This window comes from Porites lutea, chromosome 7, assembly GCF_958299795.1.
Source record: "Porites lutea chromosome 7, jaPorLute2.1, whole genome shotgun sequence".
Lineage (NCBI taxonomy): Eukaryota > Metazoa > Cnidaria > Anthozoa > Scleractinia > Poritidae > Porites > Porites lutea.
In genome coordinates this window covers 12,843,988-12,871,522 of record NC_133207.1, presented here as the reverse complement: position 1 = coordinate 12,871,522, position 27,535 = coordinate 12,843,988, and the positions used below count along the sequence as shown (strand labels likewise).

Here is a 27,535-nt window from a genome sequence, read left to right as displayed (position 1 = left end):
TTAGCATCACCGACTCTTCCCTCCCCCCATATCACAAAAAAATGACGCATGTTGAACCAGTCGATTAACCTGTCAACAGATTATACCGTCTACCGTCTACCGTCTTTGATTACCAAAAAATAGAACATGAATAAGTATGACGATCAAGTTCACGTAAAAATTCTTTCCCACGCTAATACAATTACCGACTGCTCTCCTTCACACTTTCTTTAGAATGATATTTGAATCGAATAATTACTGCCAATCACTTGTCGAAATGTAAAATGATAACAAATGTTTTATGTAGCCATTGTAATATTACTAAAGTAAAAAAAAAAAAAAATGAAGAAATGAAGAAATATCACTTGAAATGTGCCACATGCACATAGTGGTTCTTTGTATACCATTCCTGATCGAATTGGAATTTGGAAATGTTGGTTGTTGAGGAGAGGGGAAAATACATGTAGGAGTAACCGGGGAAAACTTTTAAAGCAAGGCCGGGCGAGACCCAACAACAGACTCATTTCACATATGGCGTCAACTCCGGGATACCAACCCGGGGCCACGTGGCGAGCGAGTGCTTTCACTATTATACCACCCTTGTCTCCCGCAATGCTTGAGAAGACGCCGAAGAAAAATGTCATCATTTTTTCACATAAAGCTTTATTCTCTTGTCACCTTGTTTTATTATTTTCCACTAATTGATATAGCTTTCTCTTGTTTGTAATTACATGTATTGTTCAAATGGATAAACGTACATTTATTGAGTTATTGTTATTAAATTACGAGCTAACGACTGTAAATATTACATATTAAAATTGTTGGGTTTTATTGACTTTAGAATTGTTAAAGTTTAAATCCCTCGATTAATTTGCGGTATAGCATACACTATATTTTTCATTGCGCTAACCTTAGTTCGGTCATGCGTAAGGGCGATATTTGCCATCTGGAATTCATTCGTGCCTACATTATATATATATATATATATAAAAAACCTCACCACAAGATTTTAGATTGTTACATTTAATCTGAATCATTCAAAAATGTTCTCAGACACAGGAACCTGGAATGAATCACGGTATTTATGTCCATGACGCCTCAAAACATTCATGGTACTTTGGCCTTAATTCATGTCCGAGTCGTCTCTGAAAAACAATGACGACGTAGACAAAGAGTAATTCCAGTTTTCAGAGTTGTCGTCTTTCGAAGAAATAGATAACAAAGATCTGGCGTCGTACTCGTTTTTCCAGACAAATTCTCCGAGTACTGACTTTGAATACTCCATCGCTTCCTTAACATCTGACAATAGAAGATCCTCTTCAGTTGGAGGAAATTTGTACCGCGATTCTTTGATGGAATAATGTCCTTCAAAGCCGGCTCCTTTACCTACCCACTGATTGTCAGCATCGTGATCAGGTAAATCGTCACAGGAAAAAAGGCTCTCAGTCTCGGCAAGCATGGCCCTAGTCTCCTGCTTACATCCGCCTTCATGGCCATCGCAGTTTCGCCCTTGGACGGACTGGATGGGAAAACCGTCGTCTTGGTTCAAACTTTCAAAGCACAAAAGTGGGTCAGTTTCAAAATCTCTCGCTATATCTGTGTTGCTTCCTCTGATCTGATCTTTCGCAGTTCCTAATTTCAAAAAGTTTTTACGTATCGATTTCACGAAAAACTTCTTAGATTTCCGACCACACCGTTTTAACCCATCTTTTAGGCGATTTTTAATGAAATCACCAAGCTCCTCCCCGGGATTTCTCCCATGGCTGGCTTGATGGTATGCCTCATCCAAGATGGCAATGAACGTATCCGTGAAGACAATAGTCAAGGCAAGCATGCAGGCCATACGATATAGGGGAACAAACATTTGGGACGAGGGTCCACTACTTAGCTTTGAACGCATTTTTCCTATTCCAATGGCCATTTGAAAAACCGACCTAAGAGAGAAATAGAGAGTGGAATATTCCTCATCCATTGTACCAAACAAGAGTGTTCCAAGCTGGGCGAATGCAAGAGCGAGGAGAATAACTATAAAGGAGAAGGAACAAATGTAGCTCCACGCTGCCTCTAACGTTGACTTCATTATGTGAATATGACGGTTTATCTGAATAAGCTTAAGGCTCTTAACTGTGGTCAACACAACTGTGGCTGACAAAACAACGTTTTCAATAGTCTCCCACTTAACGAGTTCGTATGAAGTCCAGTAGCCAAAGGGATCCTCCTTTATTTTTTGAAGAAAATCTCTCAAATCGTTTTCCTTCAAAAACACAAGCAACATTGCAGTAGCAGAAGAAAGGAGTTGAAAAGAAGAGATCCAGTTAAAGAAAGCCTTAAAATACGAACTTCGCTGCTTGAAAACCTTAACAATTTCAAGAACCACCAGCACTACAGTGAATACTGACCATAACAGAATGCAAATGTGATAGAACAACCACAATGCAGAATCAGATGAAGGAAAAATGTGAACAGGAACCACGACCACCGTCTTTTTTGTAAAACCCGTCGAGAATCTCTCTAATACAATCATAACGTTTGTCAGCAGCAGGTTCGCAGGTTCGAAAATAACAAATTCCGCCAATATTACAGCTGATCTGTCGTCCATCCAGTTGAATTCTTCAAGGCTCTGTTTGACTCTCAAAGCGGTTTCGTTATCGTAACCGATCTTGGCTATGTAACCACCAGCGCCGTAAGGAATAAGTTCACTAGCACTCTCGGGCACCGTATATTGCCAAGGTTCAGGACAAAATGAATAGGATTCTTTTGAATTTTGATCATGGGTCGAATCCATGGGCTTCCACAAGGGTTTGTATGATGGGGTGGTGTCCTTATTTGATCCAGATACGTCGGCAAGACATCGGTTGAAATGAGGTCGAAATAAGGGTTCTACGTGAAATAATTCACAGGTAGATTCTGTCAATTAGAAAATAAATTTAAAAATGTATTAAGTAGTATCTCAAGACATGTTTTGGCAGAATTCTTTTGGTCGTTACCTGAATTTTAAACAAACGAACAAACAAAAAGCAAAACGGGTTTGACAATTGATTACCCCACTGTTCTCGTCTAGCTTTCTGGCCGATACCAGGTTCTTTAAACAACCGAATAACTTTTCTATATCACTAAGCTTATAACGCACCTAAGATCATACTATAGGACGTTAAGAAAACCATCTACCTTGTTTTATTCGTATTTGTCGAAGTCTTGGCATGCCAACTGTATATCCGATCTTGCCTCTTAGGAGTCCATCATCAAAGTGAGCAGCTGGGTGTCCATTGTACAAACGTGCGTCATAGAGACCTGGAACTAATTCGTTTTCAAACCATTTCCAAAATGATTTGGGATCTTCCACCTAGAATTCATGAATAAAGCTGCAGTTTAGTGGACTGGGAAAGGGACATGGGATATTTGACAACAAAGCGATATTCGTATGACCTTGAAAAATGGTTTCGGTAAGTGTTCGTTATTTGTTTTATCAGCCAATGGATGAAAATATCAAAACATGGACTCTTCGTTTTCCCGCCAAAGAAAACCCTTATATGGAAGAGCGAAGTATCCATTGCTTTTTAGAAAGTTCTTCGGGCATGAACTTCTTTTAGCCGAGCGTTCGCTTAACCAACCAAAAGCCACGCGCGTTTGTATCCGTTCCACAAACCAATCAAATCGCTGTATTTCCGTTCGTTTGTTGTTTCTGTTTTGTTTGCACGTTTTCATTTCAAGGTCATACGAAAATCACTCTACTGTTATTCTTTTTAATGTTTGGATCAAAAGCGCTGTATACTTCCAAAACGAGTTCTTCAGTATATGCGGAAGTAATAAAGATACCTTTTATTGAGATACCTTTTATTTACAGTGAAACCCGGTCAATCTTTCCGAGGAAGAACAAACATTGAACATGATTGTTTCAATATTGGGTTCATTATTGGTTTTAATTTTGCGTTGTTCAGTTGAAGTATTTGAAGAAATCAAAATAATCTTCGATTTAAGAATTGAATTCTGATTGAATTGGCGCATCCATCTTCTAAGCGAGAAAATTCGAGAAGTCAGTCTAATTGAAACAATCTGGAAGAAAAAGAAACATCTGTTGGTACCTTGACCTTATACAGTCGTGCTCCATTAAGCGTGACCGGCTTTCCAAACAAGTCAGAAAAAAATGCGTCTGACACTTGAATGAAATATTGAATATCTCTCTTAAAATCGCTTTTTAAGCCATGACTTCGTCATATACAGAAAGAAAACTTCTATTGTTCACATATGTAAAAATTCGCTAAGAATGATATTTTGTGGTAAATCTGGAATTTTCCCACTTACTGCTGTGTAAGTGAACTATGAGTGAACTCAATATTCAAGAATTCAACTTTAAATTTCGTTCTACGTACTGAAGAACTCTTGACCGATTTGACTCTGAGGTAACTGATCCAAGATGGTGGCTGTTCTGAGGGCTGTACAGCAAGGTCAGATAGGTTAAGGTGACTCCTTAAGAATGCACCTACACTTTAATAAATCTAAATTTTTACTCCGGGTTGTTGGAAATGGTCATAATTTAGTATAGTCGTATTCTGTGTTTTGTTTTAAAGTTTTGTTCACGACCCTAAGCTACGGTCTTTTGCAAAGTTGAATGGGGTCCTTGGTTAAGCGGTAAGAGCCATTTCAAATAGAGCTGATTCGTCAAAGTGTAAGTGCTGAAAACAGTTGGGGAACATCTCTGGTTTCCCTGTACCTTGCTAAAATTGCTGAAAGTATCTTTGAGTGATCTTGTCAGTCGATATCTTGACGGCTTGCGGTTTCCATAACAGACAGTCATTAAAAGAACGATAAACGCGGTGTAAATGCCCAGTTCAATAAAGAAACGATACATTTTTCTTTGGTGTAGCCTCAAATGTCGCATTTTTTGCAGCTCTTCATCAGACGGCTGCCGGATATTTACGTCTCCTCTTCCGTGAAACACCAAGTTTCCCCTTCGCGAAACCTCAACCTCGCTAGTAGTGCCAGTCTGTTTTATCTTTAACAGGGATGTGATTGCGGTATTAACAATAATAATGATCGGTCCATTGATCAAGATATCTTGAAGTACCGCTATACTGACAGATAGTAACCATCTATTGGACACTTCTGCTCCCCACTGGATGCTGTAAAACACGGTGAATGTTCCTGAGGAAATGGAGGTTGTCAGGCAGATCATCCATCCAATTACGACAAAGCACGGCGGTAGGAAGCCTTGCCTGGATTCCCTTGTTGCTGTATCGAAATTGTCACTTGGTATTGTTTTCTTGATGTTCCGAAATATAAATACCGTCCCTATGCTTACAGGAAGAGCGATAAGCCCACATTGCACACCAATGACGATTTGCCTCAAGCTCATTTCCAAAGGGCCAATTTGAAATGAATTAGATAAATCGTCTGAATCCCTAGACTTTTCCAAGCGATAAAACATGGCATTGGTTACTAGAGAAATCATTACGATTGAAAACAGGCATGTTAGACGTTGACATCGTGTAAAAGAATTTTGCGGTGGTCTGGTGAAAAGGGAGAGAAATAAATGTTTGTCTGCAAAGTTTGTGACAACGCGCCAGTGAAACAATCTTGTGAAACTTTCCATTTGTCGATTTGTGGCGGCCCAGACTTCCACATCAACAGCACCGTCCAACTTTTCTACAGACAGCCATCTGTTTGCTACGAAATGCCACTTTTCGTTGGTAGAGTTGTCTCTAATCACAACTTGGTACAAAAACCAGGATGGACTTTTTCCGCTATTATCGTGCCAAATCTGTATCTTGTACAGCTTTCCCATATGTGCTGGCAGGCTGAGAGTGAATGTGTTTACACTACCACGAGTGAAGAGTTTGGCTTTTTGCCAGGGATCCATGAAACATATTTTATTACTGCTACCTTCTTCGCCAAATAGTCGGATTCCCACTCGAGCTGTTGTGCCGTTAAGGTGCCACATCCCAGTTTGAATGGACACTTCATAACTGTAGCAGTTTTCTTCTTCGTCGTCGCAAGAAGACGCTATTGTGTTAATAATCTGTAAAAGAGAAAAAAACCTCTCAAAGATAACCCCTAAACCAACCTTTATAACCTGGATTCTTGTGATAGCTTACCATCTTTTTTTAGTATACCTTATAGCCTTTGTAGATACTAAGAACGTTTTAGTTCACGAGATGTCTAAACAATGTTTAAAGCAGAATCAAAACCACAAAACGCATCTACCTTCATCTTGTCTTTGTTATCCGCCCTTCTTGCAATGATAAGACCCACAGCGTAGATTGCAAAAGTAATGCAAACGGTAAGCAGGACAGCCAAGTTATCTGGCGGGAGGTCTTTGAACACTCTGTTGAAGTCAATATTGTTTGGGATGACGTAGAAGTTGCCAGAAAATGTAGTCAAGTGATTTGCCAAGCAGACAGCTGCAGTCTCGTTACTCTCGTTAGCGATCTGAAATTATAATAAACGAAAAGGTTACTTCGATTTATTCAGAGGAATAGCATGACTAACAATCTTTAAACCAAGTACTGGCAAGTACTATGCACGTCAAAGATGAAGGCAAAGGTGTGGTGGCTGTGACCATCCTTTTGACGCTCGTCAAAGTTGAAGTCAAATACGAACACTACACTTTTACAACACTTTTGAATGGTGTCAAAGCTGACAGCAAAGATGCAAAAAATGGGCGCTCGAGAAGCGCGTGTGACTACTGCTGAAGAGTAAAATGCAGCTTTAACGCTTTTGAATTCTTTAAAATGCATTGCAACGTTTCTCAATGAACCGTAACGCATTTTTAACCTTTGCCATGAATGCGTGCAACTTCGTCAAATGATGAAAAATGATCAACACATTGGCAATGTTACAATTTTTTGCGTGACGATAGAAATGGTAGCGAAAGGTCAATGCAGGACACGTAGTCACTCCATCATGTCCTTTTTACAATGCGCTGCAAATGGTCTAGTCTCCTTTTTTTCCTTTGTAAGAAGATTTTCGTAAGACTTCTGATCTTTCGTGATATTGTGTGGGAAGACTCACAAGACCTGAAAGGAACCTCAGAAATTTACACCTTGACCGCGCTTTGTAATCGATAAATTATAATAACAGAAACATCATTTAATATTTAAATATAAAATATAGAAAACAAAAACTCCTTTACTACGTGTGTTGCAAATTGCGTGTCATTTGCCTAAACATCCTTGGTGAAACATGATCCTGTGAACTACTTCGTTGCCTAGCACGTGACCGAAAGACTACTCCAAAATTTCATTACACAAAGTAGCGATGCTGATGTTTTCACAGGAGTTGATTTGGAGAGGAGAAATCTGTTATACAAATATCGTGGTTTCTAGACTTGGCTTAACTGCAGAATATACCGAGAAGTGGAGACCACGAGACAGCTGAGCATTTCGTTTGTCATCGAGGACCATCGAAGAAAGATTCCGAAAAGTGGTTATCTTTGTATGCTGATTGACTGCGAATTATACTCTATTGTTACTTACTCACTTTCGGAAACTAAGTATGCTGATTGGCTCCAAAGTATATTCTATCGTTACTTACTTACTTTCGGAAAACTAACTCGATTGCAATATGACTACTGGCGAATGCACAGTAGTAACAAAATTTATCTCTGCGGTTTAAACACTCATGTCGATACTTATAAAAGGAAAATGAAAAGTTGTGATACTGTTTTAAGGAGAATTAAACGACAATACCGAACATGGCTGGTAATCATGGTAATTGCTGATTTATAAAAAATGCTCTGGAATGTGCTTTTTCGAGGGGAAAACTTTTCTCCATCTTGAATGGACCATTTTCTTCTTGATCGATCAATATACGATGATAGCGCCACCAAACTGAACTACCACCGCGAAATCGGATGATGGAAGATTGGACACGAGCGGAACACGCTGCGTTTGGCGCCAAATTGTCGCTGCTGCAAACTCTCTTCGCCTGGGCAAACAAACAAACAAACTAGATGTGAAGAGAAAAAGTTGTTTTTTTTCTGTAGGAAGCAATTCAGCTTTCGTTAACAAATATTTTCACTGTTATCTTTGATGCAGTTTATAACAAACTTGTTCAAAAGGTGTCATTCTTTTCTTTGAGTGAATGCAATAGTTGCTCTTCATGGTTGCTTTGATATTTTAAAGCTTACAGAAACCAACTCTGAACTGTATTTTAACCTTATGTCTTCCTTGGAAGCTGTGATGACTATTATATCTGGTTTTAAACCCGACACCTTTCTATTGAATATTTGAGTTTTCATTACTTTAAGCCCTTTTTCCATAATAGGGCTAGTGACATTACTGCAAAAGTAATGGCTTGCAATTTTTGGATCCTAACCCAGCCTGAGCTCACTCACTCAAGTAAGGCCAGAATCGCTTCAGACTTTTGAACCCTCTTACGCATCAAGCAAGGTGAAAAACGAAAACGATGCTATCCGAAATCGGATTTCCGACTTTGACAAGCGACGCATCTCTCAACCATAAAACCAGTAAACAAACTAGCCATGAATAATAGCAGCTATCATTTTGTACATACAGTGGAAAAAGACGGTTAAAAACATCACAAGTTGACACAAAACTCTGTCAGCTTCAGCTGTCAAAGTAAACAAGTTTCAAGATGCTGCATAAATTTTCTGCATGAACTCACCTGTCCAACTTTGACCAATCAGAGCATAAAAATTGGACGTAGAGCGTGACCAACGCGTGACTTTGGTACGAAAAGGTCTTCCCCACCTGTATTTCTGAACAACTGACTGCATTTTCGCGTCCGAGGTTAGTTTGAAATCAAAATCTTTATAATGCGGGGCCATGGATAGTGAAATAAACACAACTTTTTTTAAATGAATTTTTAAAAAAATAAACTTGCGCTGGCGATCATTTGAAAACTAGTAACTTGTCAGCGGATAACTTCAAAAAAGGGGGTGGTATGCAGTAATGCCAATAATGTGCTTTCAGCGAAAACGTTGAAGAATTTCCAAAATCACCTGGACAGCCATTCGCTTATTACTTTTGAAAAGCACCAAATTTTGCAGTGCGACCTGTTTACGTATTTGAAGAACAGAATTTATTATGAGCAATCTTCGTAAAAAGCGTTTGATACGGGCGGCATTTTGAGTACTCCAGCGAGCGATGTTTATGTTCGACTAAAAACAACCGGCAAACCGGTTTTAAAAAATTGCAATAAGAGTCACTGCAAGCAGTCAATAAAAGAAATAGAATTCGTTTAAACGTTTACAGAGACAACTATTTTAATTCACGAAGACAATTATTGAGATCATAGTGTTTCTAAAAATCCTGAGTCATGTAAGCTTCAGCATACAAACAACTTTGCAGATTTAAGTCGTAAGCCGGCTTTCCAGTGTTTACTTTTTTTTCAACATGAACTCGAGGCAAGAAATTCGCTCAAAGCTTTCTTTTTACAGCCAAAATTATAACTAGATATTCTTTGGAACGTTTTCTTTCTATTTTCAGTCAGAAAATGTCTGTAGGCTTTTTAAAGTTCTGCATAAGCTTATAGCGGGGCTCCCTCGCGCGCGAAGCGCGTGGGACAGAGCCCCATACTCATAGAATATGGTCAACCTCTTTTCTTTTGGTTGTCACGTGATCGACCGAGCGTACGTACGTACGTACGCGTCTACAGATTGTACGGGTAGGGTAGGGGAGACTATCAAAAGGAAGGGAGGGGTGTCTCAGGCGTGTCTTGGCAAATCCACATCTTTTACATTGGCCATTCACAATATGGTCAATTGACAGCTGTCAAAACAGGATAACCACTGATCAGTATCACATTGCCATATCGAGGGCTCATGTGTCAACTCATCAAGGTGACGTGATTTATTTGGAAGCTGTCCGCTGACCAGTTGTTTTACTAGATCGCCATCAATGTTCAATCTCATACTTTCTAGCAAATTTGAGAGCACAGGAAAACTGATAATGCACACATCAATTGGACATCAATGTTTTGATCAATTGACAGCTGTCAAAACAGGGTATCCGCTGACCAGTATCACTTGACCGTATCGCGGGCTCAGGTGTTTACCCATCGAGGTCAAGTATTTTTTGAAGTTATCCGCTGACAGGTTACTAGTTTTTAAATGATCGCAGGCTCAAGTTTGATATTTTTTTCATTCATATGAAATATGTTTTGTTTTTGGGCCGCACAATTAAAATTTTGATTTAAAACTGACCTCGGACCCGAGCGCAGCTCATAAGCACAACTTATTTCCTATACATTAAAAAACATTGAACTTGAGTCAGCGAACATTTGTAAACTAGAAACTTGTCAGCGGATAACCTTAAAAAATACTCGATCTAGATGGGTCGATAACTGAAGCCGCGAAAAAGTCAGGTGGTACTGATCAGCGGATAAACTGTTTTGACTGCTATCAATTGATCACAACATGGATGTGCAATATTAGGTTGCACCTGGGCTCCGATACTATTATCTATAGCTAGAGAGTTTGAAGCGAATTCGAGCCAGACACGATGTCCAGTTTTCAGCGTCACATTAACGAGTGAATACTTACAGTACTCTTAGTTTTGACCGAATAAACTTTAAAATATGTCTGTAAACCCTGAGGACTGGGAGGTTGACTTTTCTTTTCCAAATTATAACCTAGTCGTTGTTTTAATGTGAAGAAAGCTGGTGTAGAAACTGAATCGTAACCTTACCGAGGCAGAGAATTCTAGTTAGTGTTTGAAATTTTTAACGTAGATCACAGTTGAAGACGAGAATGAACTGGCAGAAAGAGAGGTTTTCCCAAAAACAATTAACGAGCGAGTCCTTCGACATTGACAACACACTTACCTTGAAAAGCTTCTTTGCCTTTTGCAGTGTTTTTTTTACAAGGACAAACGGAGCAAAGATGGAAACGACTTCTAAACAGACACAGTGTCCGGTTTCCAAAATACTCCATCGTTACATTAAAGAGCTAAAACTTCCAGTGCTCTTACTTTTAACCGAATAAACTTTTCAGCATCGCGAATTTGTTTTTACTTTCTCGGAAAGCCTTTGTTATGTGCTATTGTTTCGTGCGCCAATAAAAACTTTCTTTTTTGACGCCTGTCAAATGACTGTCAAATCGTGCGTCCTGCACTTGTTTCCGGTCCCCCAAACAGGAAGAAGCCATATAATAAACATCTCATTAGCCTCGTTTTTTCGGTCCGTACTGTAAATTAATGATCCTCGTTTTTTTCCATCGAATTATGGCCCGCGCGCTTCGCGCTTGGGCCATAAATCGACGGAAAAAAACTCGGTCCGTAATTTATAGTACGGACCGAAAACTCGGCTAATAGGAGGTATATACACAGTTAAAAGTTATTAAAACTAAGAGTACATCACGATTTTGTTACATAATGTTGTAAAAGCTAATTAACCAAAATGTATTTACATGTATCTGCGCGATCAAAATGTAAAATTTGAGAAATCCAACTTGGACATCAAGTTCTTACATGTTCCGATTTTATGAACGGCACGAAACTGATCCGGAAGAGCGTTTCAAATCTTAGCTGCAGTAAAACGCTACGATTTAAGTCCATAGGTGGTTGTATTTACTTTGGGTAGCTCGAAGATGTGTTTTCCTCTAAGATTATAATTAGTTGATCGTTCATGCAATTATAGCTTTCCTATTCCTCTAGGAACTTTGTAAACACCGGTGGCCATTTTAACCATTTTTTGATTAAGAGGGCACAGTACGTGGTTGACTTGTCACGGGTCAGAAAGCAAAGGGCTCGTTCACTGATTTTTTCAAGTTTGCCGCAAGCTCCTTTACCACAGTGATGCCACGACAATGAACAGTAATCAATTCAAAAGGAAATATTTTCTGCAGACGATTGACTAACTTTGATGACAGATGCTACGAATCTCTCCCTCAAACTTTAGCTTACTATCGAGAGTGACGCCAAGGAGTTCCAGTTCGTCTTGAATAAGGGATAACGGTTCCCTCACTGGTCAACACAGGATTTCTCTCGATCCTTCCAGAAGTAATTGCTTGACATCTTGAATGATTTCGTTTCAGTTGATTGAATTCGTACCACTCATCAACCGTTTCAGATCGGCGTTAATGGCATGTTCAACCTGGTCGATATTTTCCGCAGACTTGAACAGTTGAGTGTCATCGGCATACCTTAATAATGTGCATTCATCTATAGCATAAGACAGGTCATTCAAATTTTCTAGGATGATAGATTTTCTTAGCTATGGGCTCCGCCCTCGTAGAACTCCGCTATCACAATTATTTCACGGCTAAAAGCAGAGCAAGGCAAACTGTGAAGTCTCCAATAGAAAGATCCACATAACAGAGGAAGATGAACTTAGATACATGGCGTTCGTCAACCACTATAAATAGCGCTGACATGAAGGAAACTTGGAGAAGACCTTCACCCGTACAGCAGGAATCAAAACTGACTGGAAAGAAAATCATCACAAAGATAACATCAAGAACGTTTGTTTTTGTTGGCACTGACTTTCGTGAAAGAAGTGTTTCGAGCTATTTTGGAGGACGAATAGGGCTTATCTAACTGACATTGTTAATTTGAACATAAATAGAGCTTCAAAAATTGTCGAGGTCATTTTGATCGTCTAATGACTGCGTTGAATACTTTAGACAATTAATTTAGTTGTAACATAGCCTTTTCAAGGATCTTTAAAACCATTTTTAAGCGTTTAAAAAAGTTTTCTTCGCAATTATTCGGCTCCTAACCTAATATGGTTTTATCGAAAATAAATCATAACATTAAGAACTCGGTCTCTTATCTACCCACCTTTATAAACGGTATCCAGGTCACAATTGTGTTTGGAGCCTCGGGGTGGATTCATTTGCCACTTACAACTGTAGATGTTTAGCAGTCGTTTTTGCCCGTTTGAGTTCGGACTGTTTTTAAGCTTAAAAGCAAAATAACTTTAACGGGCAAAATACGAGGGCTAAACCCAATGGGGCAAATGAATCCCCTACCGACATTTTTGAGAATACCTTTGTCAGACCGTTGACTTGAACATCACACATTTTTGACCACTCCTTTACCAAGCCTTTGACTAATTATAATACATAGATTTAACCAGGGCTAAAAACGGCGCGCCAGTTATTTTACTTAGAATTTAAATCGAAGAATTAACTTGAAATCCACAATTCAGTTAACTAGGGAGATCCATATGACTTTTAATAGTGGGGCTGATCTCGTGTTTTAAGCGAGAAAAATACATTCATTAGTGCGAAAATACGAACATTTGCGCATAAATCAGATTCAATTACGATTTTTGCATTTTAATCAACCTTCAATAACACTTTTGCGCATTCATATGCGTCATTGAGCATACAAAAGAGAAAAATATACTTTCATTAACGCCAACATCAAAGTCATTAACACCACCTTGAAAGTCAATAGGGACAACTGACATACATTAAAGTGCAAACACCATTCATTAACATTTTTATGACACTTTTTGCAATTCAACAGCATTCCTGGACAACCTTAGGATGGATAAGATAAACATTAATGCTGTTGTAGAATCAATTGAGTGTTCTTTACATTTAATATACAAGAATCGGTCTTCAATTAAACTACAGAAATTCAAACAAATTTGGCCTGAATTTCAGTCCTTTAAATGTATATCCCTCAAAAACCTCGCTATTTAGACATTTGGGAGGTAGGTTTGCATGTAATGGTACCCTTTAGCACATTAAGCTGCGGTCACAATGTCATGTTTCTGCCCAGGGCTTCAAGCACTGCAATTGTTGTTTCCGAACTCCGCTAGTGGGATTGCTAGGGCTTTGCCCTCATTCCTGTTATACATCTGTAAATTTCCGGACTCGAGATGTCGGCCTTTGATGTCGCTTCCACTGCACGAAAAAATGGATTTACAACAACTGCAAAATCAATGCAAATATGAAGTAAATACCACATTTGATCAAATTTGCTTATATTTGCCCCGAGGCAAATTCCATCGTTGGATAATATTTGCACGCGAAGCAAAGATGGTAAATACCGCATTTACTCAATCTTTACAGTCCAAAGCAAATGAGAAGAAAAACTGCACATTTGCATCAGATTTAACATGAACTAAAAATGTGGTAAATAGATAAATCTGCTGCACCGAAACATGAATTTACAATTGTAGCAAACATTCCGCTGCACGTCGTTTTGATTACATTTACCCGCAATGCAAACCCCATTTTTGCATCACATTTGTAAGTAAAGCAAAGGCGGTCAACACTTTATATTTACCAAGTAGCAAATACTACGCAAACGTTGTATTTGCACAGTAATTACATTTGAAGCAAAGATGGTGAAAAATATCGTTCACTACGCATTTGCGCCGAGTGGCAAATGTGACAAAAAATCCACATTTGACAACTTTACAGGGGCAGTAAATGCTAGGAAAAAGCGTAAATTTAATGCCTGAAAGGATGAATTTACAGGGATGGCAAATACGATTTTTGCTTCGCTTTGATCGTGTTTGATCCAATCAAAATTCTTGCTCATCATTAATTTGCACGGGAAGCAAAATACTGAATTTACTTCTTCTTCACACATCCAGTACAAAATACGTCGTGCACGAGAGTATTTGCCGCGAATCCTTGTTGTCGCAAAGAAATGTAGAAATATACGTTTAAGTCGATTTTCTCAATGGGGATAAAATTTTTCAAAGTTAGCGTTTCCCTTAAAACTAGCAGAAACTAAACGTTCATTTAAACCAATTTTCTCTGTCGTTAAGGTTACCATTTACTCCCCCTTTTATTGTACGTTGTCCCAAATCGATTACTACATAATGGAGCAAAGATACCAAACCGGGACTGTATGTTCAGCACTATGCACATATTATTTTATTCAAAAGACAAATGATTAGATTAACGTAATTATTATACAGTCTAACCTCTTCTTATGGACACTTCTATACGACGGACAGTTCGTTTGGTCCCAGAAAAGCCAAAAATCATGCATTCCCTACCTCTATAATACAGACACCTCTGTAAAGCGGACACGTGGTTCTGTCCCTTTGGTGTCCGTATTAAAGAGGTTTGACATTATTATAAGTATCGCGCATTTCCATTCCAAAATAACTCCAAGAAGTAGTTCACGGCAAAATTATTACATAATCTAATAAGAAGAATATTACAAATAAAAGTGTTACTTAGTTACATGTAAGACTGCATAAAATCCCATTAGGAAATCTAAACTGCTGCCTTAATTCTTATTAGCAAGTACCAGTACTTGGTGGATCATCCCCAAAAATTATTGTTAAAGCCTATACAAACTGATGAGAGGCCATTATTGGGGAGTATCAGACTGATGCTACAACGACGATAGTGATGCAAACAAAACTAGCCATAGGCTTTATATACAAATGTATAAGCCAACATCTCTACACATGTATCTCACTTATTGTCGCCAAGTGCATGGCTACAACTTGGACCTGGCTGTGGCATACAAAGTAGTCTACGAGAATTTGCCTACATCTGAGTTTGAATAGTAATGACACACTGCACACTTTTAACAAGCGACTCACTTTCACAATGCATCTATCTTACACTCCCTGTTTTATAGTTTTAGGATAATCCATTGACTGTCCTGTAATTTCAGCAATTTTAATGAACACAGTCGAGTAAAGATTGACTTTCAGAATAAAACTCTTATCACCTTTCCAATAAGATTGTGCAATTTAGTTAGAGTTGATCATCACAGGATCATCCTGACTGAAGGCACAATAATACATTAGGGACTTTAAGCAAATTGCTACAGTGACCTCTACTATGGTGGTCGTGGTTGCAGTCCTGAAGAGCGTATGTTACTGTTGCCCGTCAAATTTCAACTTTATGCAAGTGGCACCCAAAAGTCACTACAGGGCTTTTCGCTCATTTAGTTTCGTTGTTAGTAAAACGCAGGGAAAACTGAATTACTGCCCAATGAACTAGAAGTGTCAAATACGTTCTTGATTAAGAGAAAAAGAAAAAGGATAGGTTTTAAACGGGGGAAAAGTAGAATTTTATACTCATGTAGAAGCGACTATGCCATCACATTTTGTGCTTCGGCTAAAGGTCATTATTTTACTGGACATCACGCGCACGCCGTCATTTTTGGACTTTTTACTCCCAGTTGCCATAGTAGCGATCACTGTAGCAATATTTGTTACTTTGGTATTATTGGCATCCTGCCCATGAAGGGCAGTTATTTGGTACTGGTCTGTCTGACAAGTATTTATCAACCACTCTGGTTATTTTCCCGGCTGTTCTTTCTTTGCCTCTTTGACATGCAAGCCTCACAAAAGGCGTCAAGAACAGCATTGATGTTTCTTAGCTTTGACCTCTCTGAGCATAGTGGCCTGATGTACCTGGGTGGTGGATCATTGGCCCTCTCTTCATTGTCTTCACTCTCCTCCAAAGACATAAATTGGATAGCATTGTGTAGGTCTAATAAAGCCTTTATTTTGGCTTTGTCATCTGGAGAAAGTTGTGCCTTGTCCAACACGTCTGTGCGATTCATCAATTTCTGAACACCAAAAAAAAACTTATTTAGTCACAGTGGCATGACTACTATGATAAACATTTAATTAACATTTACTTTGTTCTTCAGCAACAGTTTAGTCTGGCAAAATAGTCACCCTAACTATTTTGAATCTTTAGATTTGGTTCTTGCTCTCTACTCTGAGCAATTTACACTACAATCAAACCTTGCATATAACTGGAAAGGGCACTGTTAACATTAAAAATGTCAAAGGGGGTAGGATGTGGCGCTAGTGCATTCTATAACAATCATTGATTATGTATGCATAAGACAAACATGCAAAACGTGTTGTGTTCTTAAAAAATGAAAGAGCTTTGTGCCCTTAACCTGAAAGATCCAGGTACCCAGGATGAATGTGTTTGAACAAACTAAGACTTCCTTGTCGCCCAAGAGCAACAGTAATGCAACAGGGGCCACCAGGCACTGCCAAGCACAGCTCTGTTGCAGGACAGGCTAAATAAATCACTAAGTGGATGACTTAAACTACACAGTAAAAATATTTGCACTGCAAGCATTAACAAAATAATGTACATGTATTTTACCTACCTTTTTAGCTCTCAAATTGGAATCTTGTCTGAACTCTGTCTTCTTCAAGTTTTCCATTTTACTGCCTTACCACGTCTGCGCGGGTACTTCTCTGACTCCAGTACTGAAAATGGCCCCTAGCAAAAGGAAAGCATGTTAAATGTGCAGGTCTGTAGAAAAGGAATTAAGAGTGCTTCTTGGTGTTGCTAAAAGTATTGTTGGTTTGCTCCTGTTTTTGGTGTGGGTATTATTTAGTGGCTTTTCCATCTTTTGTGTTTATGTCATTAGGGGATTGCACTTGTCGGCAACACCAAGAAACTACAGTGGAACCCCGTTATCATGGTCATCAATGGGCCAAAAAAGTTTTGCCGTATTAATGGGGTGACGGTATTAATGAGGGTTTGTTTACAAGAAAATGTATGGTGGTTTTTGCCAGGCGGCCAAAAAAAGTGGCTGTAATAACAAGGTGACTGTATTACCGAGGTGGCCGTAAGGCGGGGTTTCACTGTACCAAATTCAAGAAACTTAGAAAAGTGTACAGCTTACCTTTTTTCTCTGTTTTGGGCCATTTCTTTTACCCAAAATTTCCCCTCACTTCATTAACCAAAATACCCTCAATGTTTTTGTTCTCGACATCAGTATACCTCAAAGAAATAAAGACCAAAAAAAATGTCAAATATTTATATCAAAATAATAATACATGTATTACATGTATTGCAACAGCCTGGTTCTCAAAAAACTAGAGAGCTTAAAATGAGGCAGTTTTCTTGTAGTGCATTACAAAGAAAAATATTTAAAAAATGACGGTTGCTTTTATCATCGAATAAAGCCGTTATCCAAGTGCTTGAGGCACAAAACAAAATTAAAGTGTAACAATATAAAAAACTGTGTAATCGTCAAGTTGGTCTCCTTGTGGTATTTGTAAAAATTGAAATTATCATAACACAAGCACCATTTTGTCCACTCAAAGAAGGATAAATAGAATAATTCCAACTTCCCACTTAAAGATGGGCACCTTACTTGAGTCAATGAAGGTTGCTTTGTTATCAAATAAAGCTTTTATCCTTGTGTTCGAAGCTTAACAACAAATTGAAGTGTAAGGAAATTATATTCCTGAAAAATCTTCTTGTATATCTCCTGGTGACTGTTGCAACATTTGAAATATCATTGACACAAGCACTACTTTGTCCACTCAAAGATGGGTAAATAGAATTGCGACTTCCCACTCAAAGATGGGCGTCTTACTTGAGTCAATGAAGGTTGCTTTGTCATCGAATAAAGCTTTTATCCTTGTGTTCCAAGCTTAACAACAAATTGAAGTGTAAGGAAATTATATTCCTGAAAAATCTTCTTGTATATCTCCTGGTGACTGTTGCAACATTTGAAATATCATTGACACAAGCATTACTTTGTCCACTCAAAGATTGGTAAATAGAATTGCGACTTCCCACTCAAAGATGGGCGTCTTACTTGAGTCAATGAAGGTTGCTTTGTCATCGAATAAAGCTGTTATCCTTGTGTTCGAAGCCTATCGACAAATTGAAGAGTAAGGAAATTATATTCCTGAAAAATCTTCTTGTCTATCTCCTGGCGACTTTTGCAACATTTGAAATATCATTGACACAAGCATTACTTTGTCCACTCAAAGATTGGTAAATAGAATTGCGACTTCCCACTCAAAGATGGGCGTCTTACTTGAGTCAATGAAGGTTGCTTTGTCATCGAATAAAGCTGTTATCCTTGTGTTCGAAGCCTATCGACAAATTGAAGAGTAAGGAAATTATATTCCTGAAAAATCTTCTTGTCTATCTCCTGGCGACTTTTGCAACATTTGAAATATCATTGACACAAGCATTACTTTGTCCACTCAAAGATTGGTAAATAGAATTGCGACTTCCCACTCAAAGATGGGCGTCTTACTTGAGTCAATGAAGGTTGCTTTGTCATCGAATAAAGCTGTTATCCTTGTGTTCGAAGCCTATCGACAAATTGAAGAGTAAGGAAATTATATTCCTGAAAAATCTTCTTGTCTATCTCCTGGCGACTTTTGCAACATTTGAAATATCATTGACACAAGCACTACTATGTCCACTCAAAGATGGATAAATAGAATTGTGACTTCCCACTCAAAGATGGGCGTCTTACTTGTGTCAATGAAGGTTGCTTGGTCATCGAATAAAGCTGTTATCCTTGTGTTCGAAGCTTAACAACAAATTGAAGTGTAAGGAAATTATATCTCTGAAAAATCTTCTTGTATATCTCCTGGTGACTGTTGCAACATTTGAAATATCACTGACACAAGCACTACTTTGTCCACTCAAAGATGGATAAATAGAATTGCGACTTCCCACTCAAAGATGGGCGTCTTACTTGTGTCAATGAAGGTTGCTTTGTCATTGAAAAAAGCTGTTATCCTTGTGTTCGAGGCTTATCGACAAATTGAAGAGTAAGGAAATTATATTCCTGAAAAATCTTCTCGTTTATCTCCTGGTGACTTTTGCAACATTTGAAATATCATTGACACAAGCACTACTTTGTCCACTCAAAGATGGATAAATAGAATTGCGACTTCCCACTCAAAGATGGGCGTCTTACTTGTGTCAATGAAGGTTGCTTTGTCATCGAATAAAGCTGTTATCCTTGTGTTCGAAGCTTAACGACAAATTGAAATGTAAGGAAATTATATTCCTGAAAAATCTTCTTGTTTATCTCCTGGTGACTTTTGCAACATTTGAAATATCATTGACACAAGCACTACTTTGTCCACTCAAAGATGGATAAATAGAATTGCGACTTCCCACTAAAAGATGGGCGTCTTACTTGTGTCAATGAAGGTTGCTTTGTCAGCAAATAAAGCTGTTATCCTTGTGTTCAAAGCTTAACGACAAATTGAAGTGTAAGGAAATGATATCCCTCTACAATCTTGTGACTTTTAGAACCTTTCTGCACCATCATATTAAACTTGTTATTGTGCATGTACACAAAGAGAAAAGGTTCCTTTTAACAATACAAGTCTCGTAACAAGCACTACATTTATTTCAGTTGTATACAATTCCCATTGGTCCCTGCAAATTGCATATGTCGGTTTGAATCTAGTAGGGAAATGCACGTTGTACGCAAAAAATTAATATGAACATTAAATATTATTTTTGTACAGGTTTATCCTTGTGATAAACATCTACAGTCTCAGAAATTGGAATGGAAATGTTTTGTACATTTCAGTGTCAAGGAATTTTTATATAATATTTTTCTGTCATTGCTATTGGATTCCGTACTCCGTTCCGTGATTCCGTTTCCTCATTCGAGATTCAAATTTTACGGCTGCCATCTTCGCCATTACAATGTGCATTAGAATACAGAAAAACTTTTTTCGGTGAAGCAGCAACTATGTCTTTATTGTAAAAGAAATCAGACAAAGACGTGCTTTACAGGCATATGTTATCAAAGAAACTACGGGCAACATACAAAGGTCAGATCTGTAGGAAGCAACTCGCTGTCGCATGAAGCTCACATGTGAAACGATTTTTATGAACGACATCGATGAAATGCTCCCAAAGCTATTACATAGACTTAAATATGCCTCTATATATTGAAACAAGATTCAGAATGTACTTACGAAACAACAAGGATCCACAGTTTAAAATAGGCGTTCTTTCTTCTCAATGATGGTCGAAACACTCAGTTTGCATTTGAGTCGCCAAGAGTGAACACTGAACTCCTTCATCACCGCTTCCATGGGATTTGGCGTTTCGTTTAAATAGTTTTTCGATGTATTATTCCTCCCTGCAGTCTATCTCCACAATCTATCACACTCTCCTCGCTCATCTTGACAAAAAAACGGCCCTGCATGAACAAACCACCAAAATGGAAAGCGAAACGACAGCGAAGAATGTTCAAAAGGGCGCGCGATTCAAAATTCAACGTGAAAACGAGGCACGCATGCTCGTAAGACTCGCGCCCCCAGAGCGAGGCAAAATGCGTGCAAGCGTTATAAATTTATTTTGCTGTTTCTAAATTGTTTCAAATTACGCGTCAATGTTTGGAGCGCTAGTAATTTTAATAACACATCTTTGAATCTCTGGAAAAAGGAAGACAGAGAGAATCATCTATCACTTTTCCAGTATTTTAAGACGTGTAGTTTAGCGCAGGCGATTATCTCTGTTCTTTCGGATATTTTAGGTCAATGCAATGATTCCTCATCTTGCCTGAAGCGTAATCAGTACAGTTAAAACAAATTTTATTATATGAGAAACCTGGGATTGATCATGAAAACCAGCAAATTTCAGTAACAAAACCGCTTGCGGAAACGCAATGGAAACGAGCTGACACGTTTAAGTCAACGGAAGCGCTGCGGAAACACGAAACAATGCCTCCATTTTCATCTTACACGTTTCCCGTCGTAACCGTCGCGCGGAAACGCAACGGAATTTTGAACCATCAGGTTTCCGCAGCATTTCCGAATTGCGGAAACACCTTATTTCTCCCTGTGTTAGTACAAACACTTATTCAAATGTTGAATTTTGTGTGACAAAAGAACAGAGACATGACTGTTGCTAGTACGTCAATAAGTGTGGTTTCATAGGGCATAATTCTCAGGTTTATTAACATCAGTTTACGCTACCATAAACATGAACTTATCTTTATTTTTTAGCAATTCGTTGAAATTTAGTAAAACTTCGCTATCTTGCTGACATGCTTTCTACGTTTTGGATGGAAAAATTGTTTGAATGGCTTACCCAATGTCACTCTTTTTCATTGTAATGCAGCGTTTTTTAAAGAAAATACAAGACAAGACTAATAAACGCTAGTGGAAAAATTTGGGGGTGACATTGCTCAAACCGATTCTTTAAAAAACCGTCAACTAGTCGATCTGTACTCTGATTGACTGTATTTTCTATGACATGGTATAATTGAACTGATGTAAAATAGTGTTAATTCCAAATTCTTTTGGAAATAAAGTTTATGCTTTCAGGGGGGATCTTTATCCACCCCATGACTTGTGTTCATTATACACACTTTAGATTACCCTTCTTTCTTTTTTTATTGCCTTCGAAATGCCTCAGTTCATGGTCAAAATTTGTTAAGTGGTTAGTTTTCCTTTGAAAGTGAACTGATGCTGTGTCGGTTGCGGAGTGGAAATTGGAAAATTGTTTAGTCAACTAGGTTGACATTGTCACCTCAAAAAGATGGCGTTTCGAACGTTCATCCCTCATCAGAAAGAATACTATCAGTATACCGAAAACACTCGCAAATTTGGTTATTTGAAAGTAATGCAAATTTTGTCCAAAAGTAAATATTTGCACATGTTACATGAGTAAAACGCACGCGAAAGTTTTTGGATGTAGTTTGGGTAAACGTTGGAAAACAGTGATGCATACATATAGATTTGCAACATGTTTGCTTAGATTTTTTCAGAAAGCAAACATTATTTTTCCACAGAGAGCAAATCTGGAGTAAATGTACACCGGATCTGTTGATTTGCGGAGGTATCAAATACGAAGCAAATGTAAAGTAGATTTCAGGTTTACGTCGTATTTGCACGCAATTTCAACAGAATAAACATCTGTGTTTGCATCATAATTACTTCTGATGATAATTTTGGTCAAATTTAGAGGGCTAAATTTGCACCATATTTACTTCTGTTGCAAACCTGTTTAAATCCGTTTTTTCGTGCAGTGTTCCAGACAACTTAAATCCTTTTCAACGACGTCGAGGGGGGAAGCATAAACTGTGTACGTATGGGGCGGGAATGGCCAAATCTAGGTGGGCTGACACCCCGTCACACTCAAAGACCACCGACTTATTGGGATCAATTTTTTCCTCGCCCGTGCCAGAAAGTCACCGTTAAACCGACACAGTATTCTTTACTCCAGCAGCTGCCAAGGAAAACATTTGATAGGTAATACTGCCATGGTCATAGTCAAGTTTCGTCCTCGTTGGCCGCACACTTTACGGTACGCCCTCCACTCCCTGTCGCGCCCCACCATGACTTCTGGCCGTAAAGGTAAATGTATAGCCGTAGCCGTCGACGAACACACAGTGGCGAAGTACGGCGTGATTCTTTAAAAAAAATTGGGGCCAATTTTGGGGGGGAATTGGTATTGTTTAATTGAAAATATATTTTTGTATATTAAATGTAAAGAACGTTCAATTGATTGTACAAGCGCATTAATGTTCAGGAATGCTATTGAATTGCAAACAGTGTCAGAAGAATGTTAATGAATAGCATTTGCACTTAAATGTTTGCCTATTGTCCCTGATGATTTTCAAGATAATGTTAACGACTCGAATGTTGGAGTTAGTGAAAGTATATTTTCTCTTTTGTATGCCCAATGACGCAAATAAATGCCCAAAAAATGTTCTTGAATGTTGATTAAAATGCAAAAATCGTTATTAAATCTGATTTATGCGCAAATGTTCGCTTTTTCGCGCTAATGAATGTATCTTCGCGCTGTTGGTCGCCGTTTTACGCAAATGAATGCGTATTTTCTTGTAATGAACAGCAAAAGGTGTAAATAGCAATCACCTTGGACCACAGTAGATTAGGCGTGGGAAACAAATTCGTCCCAAGCAAAATGACCTATTTGCCCACCTACACTACTTTATAATATCATTTCCAAAATCACCCGTTCGCTTTTAATAGACACTTATGCTTTTTGCCAAGATGAGTCCAAACTTGCAGTGCTGTTCGAACACTAGTAGGAAGAGGTCTCATAATCATTAGTTCGTTTGCATTTTACTTATAAACTCAATATTCATTTGATACACGCGGTATTTTGGGTACTCCTGCATGCGATGTTCATGTTCGACTACTCAAAATAACAACCGAAAAGCGATAAGGAAGAGATCTTGAAAAACAATCAAGACAAAAAAATTAATAAACACATAAAAAAAAAATCAATGAAACATTTAAAAGGACGACAATGTTTATTCACGAAGACATATACTGGGAGTGAAGTGTCTCTGAAAATTCTGAGTCATGAATGAAACCTTGTAGATTTTCGCCGTGTTTGCTGTTTTTCAAGATGAATTCGAGGCAAGAATAACGCTCAAAGCTTCTTTTTACAACCAATGGGTCGAAATAGGATAACTAAACATTCGTCAGAACGTTTTCTTTCTAGTCGCGGTCAGAAAATGTCTAAATACTTTTAAATTCTATACTAGGTCAGATCAATGTCTTAAATCTTATAAATGTGCGCAAAGTGACGGTGACAATGATCGACTTCATGAACATGAAACAAGAAAAGAACAAAAAACATCAAATGCCCTATAATAACTCAAGCTTACAAGTACTAGATGCAGCTCTTGAAAGCAATCAAGTAAGGCTAGCATTGCTGAAGACTTTTGAACCCTCTTACGCATCCAGTAAGGCGAAGTACTATAAAGAGTAGCTTATTTTTGAAAACGATGATTTCCGATAACGCTTACTTTCTGTCAGGCGGCGCATTTCTCAACCAAAAACCCAATAAACAAGCCAGCCAAGAATAACAAACGAATCTTGATAGCAGCTGTATTTGATTTTGTAGATCCAGTGCAAAAAGACGGTTAAAACAGAATAAGATGACCCAAAACTCTGTCAGCTTCAGCTATCAATAAACAAGTCTCCAAATGTCGTCACAACCAAAATTTTTAGGATGGATAGTTTAGCAAATTTCGTTAGCTATGGGGCACCGCTCGAGCTCGCTTTCGCGCGCACGAAGAGGCATATTTGGCAACACCTTCGTCAAACTTTTGACTTGAATCTCAGACATATTTGACGACACCCTTGCCACATCTTTGACCCAAGTCTTAGGCGGACACATTTGATGACACTTTTAGCAAGCCTTTGACCTGAATCTCAGACATTATTTTATCGCACCTTTGTCAAACCTTTGGCTCGAATCTCAGACATATTTGACGACGCCTTTAATAGGCCGGCACAAATGCTTATCAAATAATTATACCTTTGACGCGCGTCAAGGGTGAGGGTTAAAGGCGTGACAAAAATGGCCTTTATCGCCTGTCGACCCGCCTGAAGCCGTGGTGAAAGACCAATATTTGTCGCGTGTCAAAGGTGTACAAAGGTGTGCAAAGGTGGTGTTTGTCGCGCCTTTGACGTTCGGTAAATCCATGATTTCGTCCCGTGATCGGGTCCCAACAGCCCGCTGTTCTGGTTTTACATTTCCAGTAATTTACATGTACACTGAATATCGTTACACACATACTAGGAATTTATTGCCAATTGCCAGTTTTCTATCGAGTGCATGGTCCATTCATAGCGGAGCACCATGGGTAAGAAAATGAAATAATCTACCCTTCCGAGAAAATTTGGTAATCACGTGAACGTACACCTACCACCCGCCCGAGAGACCGTCCGTCCGCACCACAGTTATATCAATGTGAAATAACTCAATCAACAGGTATGGCAACCCAAATGCAACTCGTGGTTATTTTGGCGGGAAATCGCATAGCCACCGGCGTCTTGTAAAGCAGAGACAAAAAAAATTGTTTCTGTATCCGTGTTGTCTAATTAATATCAAGCTTAGATAAATTGTCATGTCCTCAAATTTGGAATATAGAGCAAGAGAAAGACAGAGAAAAAGCGAAAGTGGGCAACAGGCCAGCGAAGCTCAACGAGAAAAAGGGCGACGGGGATTTAGAGCGAGAGATAAAAAACAAAGGAGACAATTTTTTGTTGAAAGAACAACATGAAAATTTTGTAGCGGCGGCGACAAAATGAGAAATGCTAGCGGCCACCAATGCAAGGTGAAAATGAGCGGCAGTGAAAAAAAGTGAACGAGAACACGTACGACATTTCCTCCATAAAACGTGTAACTAAGAAGTTTCTGGAAGTTTCACGTTGTAGTCGAGCAAAACAACGGCAAAGCAATGTCCAAAAAATTGTGCTGCACGGGCAAAGTTGCTTAATATGCTAATTAGACCTATTGTTGTTTTCACCGCTTTCCAGCGTCGCATACCTTAGCCGCTTACCATTACACGATTTTATTTATTTTTTACACGATAAATATTGTCGAGAGCTTCGCTTGAAGCCCTGGCTAAATCTGTATATTATATAGCCGGTAAAGCTGAGTTTCAAGGTTTCTATTTTAATTGCTTTAATTTTGAACTGCTTTTAACTAGTCTACTTCAAATGCGTGCAATGAGGCTCATCTTAATTGACACTTTTAATCATCGTTTCGCTAGCTACAAGAAAAGAAGGCGCATAAACATCGACGTACTTGGACAACTTTTTAGGGGAAAAGCCTCATGTACAACAAGACTACCTTATTTCTAGGCAGCTCGCAACAAACCTCACATCCTTTGGTCGACCATGATTCTTTCTCCTCGTGCCAGAATACACAGCTCCTCACTGCAGCATAAAATGAGTACCTGACGTCCGTTTTAGGATTAAATTTGCGATCTTGAGTAGGCGGGGGTGGCTTTACTTTCACACACAACAGCTCTTGAGCTCCCAAAACGTTACCATTGTTTCTCCGAACTGTGTTTCTGTTGCTTTCGTTTTCAACTGCTGGCATTTCTTTGGTTTCGTAGTAATCCTCCTTAATTTCGATACCGATGAAGTGGTCTCCAACATGACCAGTAGCATTAGGCTCAAGTTCAAACTGATATGGGTCACGTGATGAACATTCCTTCCTTGAACATGGAGTTACTTTTGGTAATGTCATGACTAAATCATACTGTTTATTTGTTGGCATCGCCCCCTTTTTGATATAGACTTTAAAGGTTATGTTCTTATTAGGCCGAATTCGTACAGTTATAGAGGCTTCATACGATTGGATTTTCACCAGGTGAAAACGCATTTCGTTTCTCTTGAGAAACAGAAAATTCTCCGTTGCGGGTTCTTCTGTATTTTCCTTGGGATTTCTGGAGAAAGTTATCCTTATTGGTACTTTGAGATCGTAAACATTAACTTTTGAACTATTGTTAGACCACAAAATTACATCAACGACAGACAGGTTTCTCTTGATTATGCTTTCCTCCCAATAATACGGGTTCTTTGCAAACCTGATGACCTGAAAGCATTTACATTAGCGAGTTTAAGCAGACTCGTTTTTGTGCGACGCACGTCAACCGGAAGTGAGTCTTTTCCCCTTTCAAAGGGGAAAAATCTGTATGGCTAACTGTCTTTACTCTTATAGAGAAGATTTGCCCAAGAATTTGTTCAAAATCACGGCCGAAGAGTGCAAAAAGTCCTATGACGGGTTGGCATGCCTCGCTCAAATGTTCTTGCCTCATTAAATAACTTTTGGGGTTGATAATACACGAAAACATCCCTTCGACGCATTTGTCCTACATTTTCAATTACAGTTTTGTAAAGAAGGAAAAACCCTCACCAGGCCACTGTTGTTAAAAAGGTGGACAACGCCATCCACTGGATAATGCAATTGATACGTTTTCTAAATACTTACGCACTACACAGTTTTATGCTGCTCTTCAACGTTTCAAAAACTGTGCCAAGTTTTGAAAAAAGTTGAATATCAATCTTGTGGTTTGTAAATGCTGCCCTGAAGACCCAAATTTTTTCTGCATATTTTCTTGTTCATCCTTGGTCATTT

General features: G+C 38.6%; 1 protein-coding gene and 1 long non-coding RNA gene across 3 annotated transcripts; both read right to left on the bottom strand.

Moving 5' to 3' along the window:
- Positions 1–660: 660 nt before the first annotated feature.
- On the bottom strand, positions 661–26,885 carry LOC140942930 (polycystin-1-like protein 2). The gene is made up of 5 exons (XM_073391951.1): positions 26,270–26,885; positions 6,181–6,405; positions 4,691–5,995; positions 3,148–3,322; positions 661–2,886 (listed from the first exon to the last, which is right to left on the bottom strand). The coding sequence occupies exons 1-5, from the start codon at positions 26,777–26,779 to the stop codon at positions 1,103–1,105; spliced, it is 3,999 nt and encodes a 1,332-aa protein (XP_073248052.1). The 5' UTR covers positions 26,780–26,885; the 3' UTR covers positions 661–1,102.
- Positions 14,754–20,727, bottom strand: LOC140942931 (uncharacterized). Of its 2 annotated transcripts, XR_012166583.1 has the most exons (4): positions 20,596–20,727; positions 17,526–17,623; positions 17,001–17,116; positions 14,754–16,439 (listed from the first exon to the last, which is right to left on the bottom strand). It is a non-coding gene; the product is annotated as an uncharacterized lncRNA (long non-coding RNA). The 2 variants fall into 2 exon arrangements; XR_012166582.1 differs by lacking the exon at positions 20,596–20,727 and having other exon boundaries at positions 17,526–17,700.
- Positions 26,886–27,535: the final 650 nt, after the last annotated feature.

Bases quoted from the DNA above. Each gene is read 5' to 3' on its own strand.
- LOC140942930 (XM_073391951.1), bottom strand. From the start codon at position 26,779: ATGCGTTTTCACCTGGTGAAAATCCAATCGTATGAAGCCTCTATAACT. The intron at 6,406-26,269 runs GTTTGTTGCGAG...TTATAATTTCAG, and splicing joins GGTCGACCAAAGGATGTGAG to ATCGCTAACGAGAGTAACGA. The intron at 3,323-4,690 runs GTACAGGGAAAC...CATGAATTCTAG, and splicing joins CTTTCAGCAATTTTAGCAAG to GTGGAAGATCCCAAATCATT.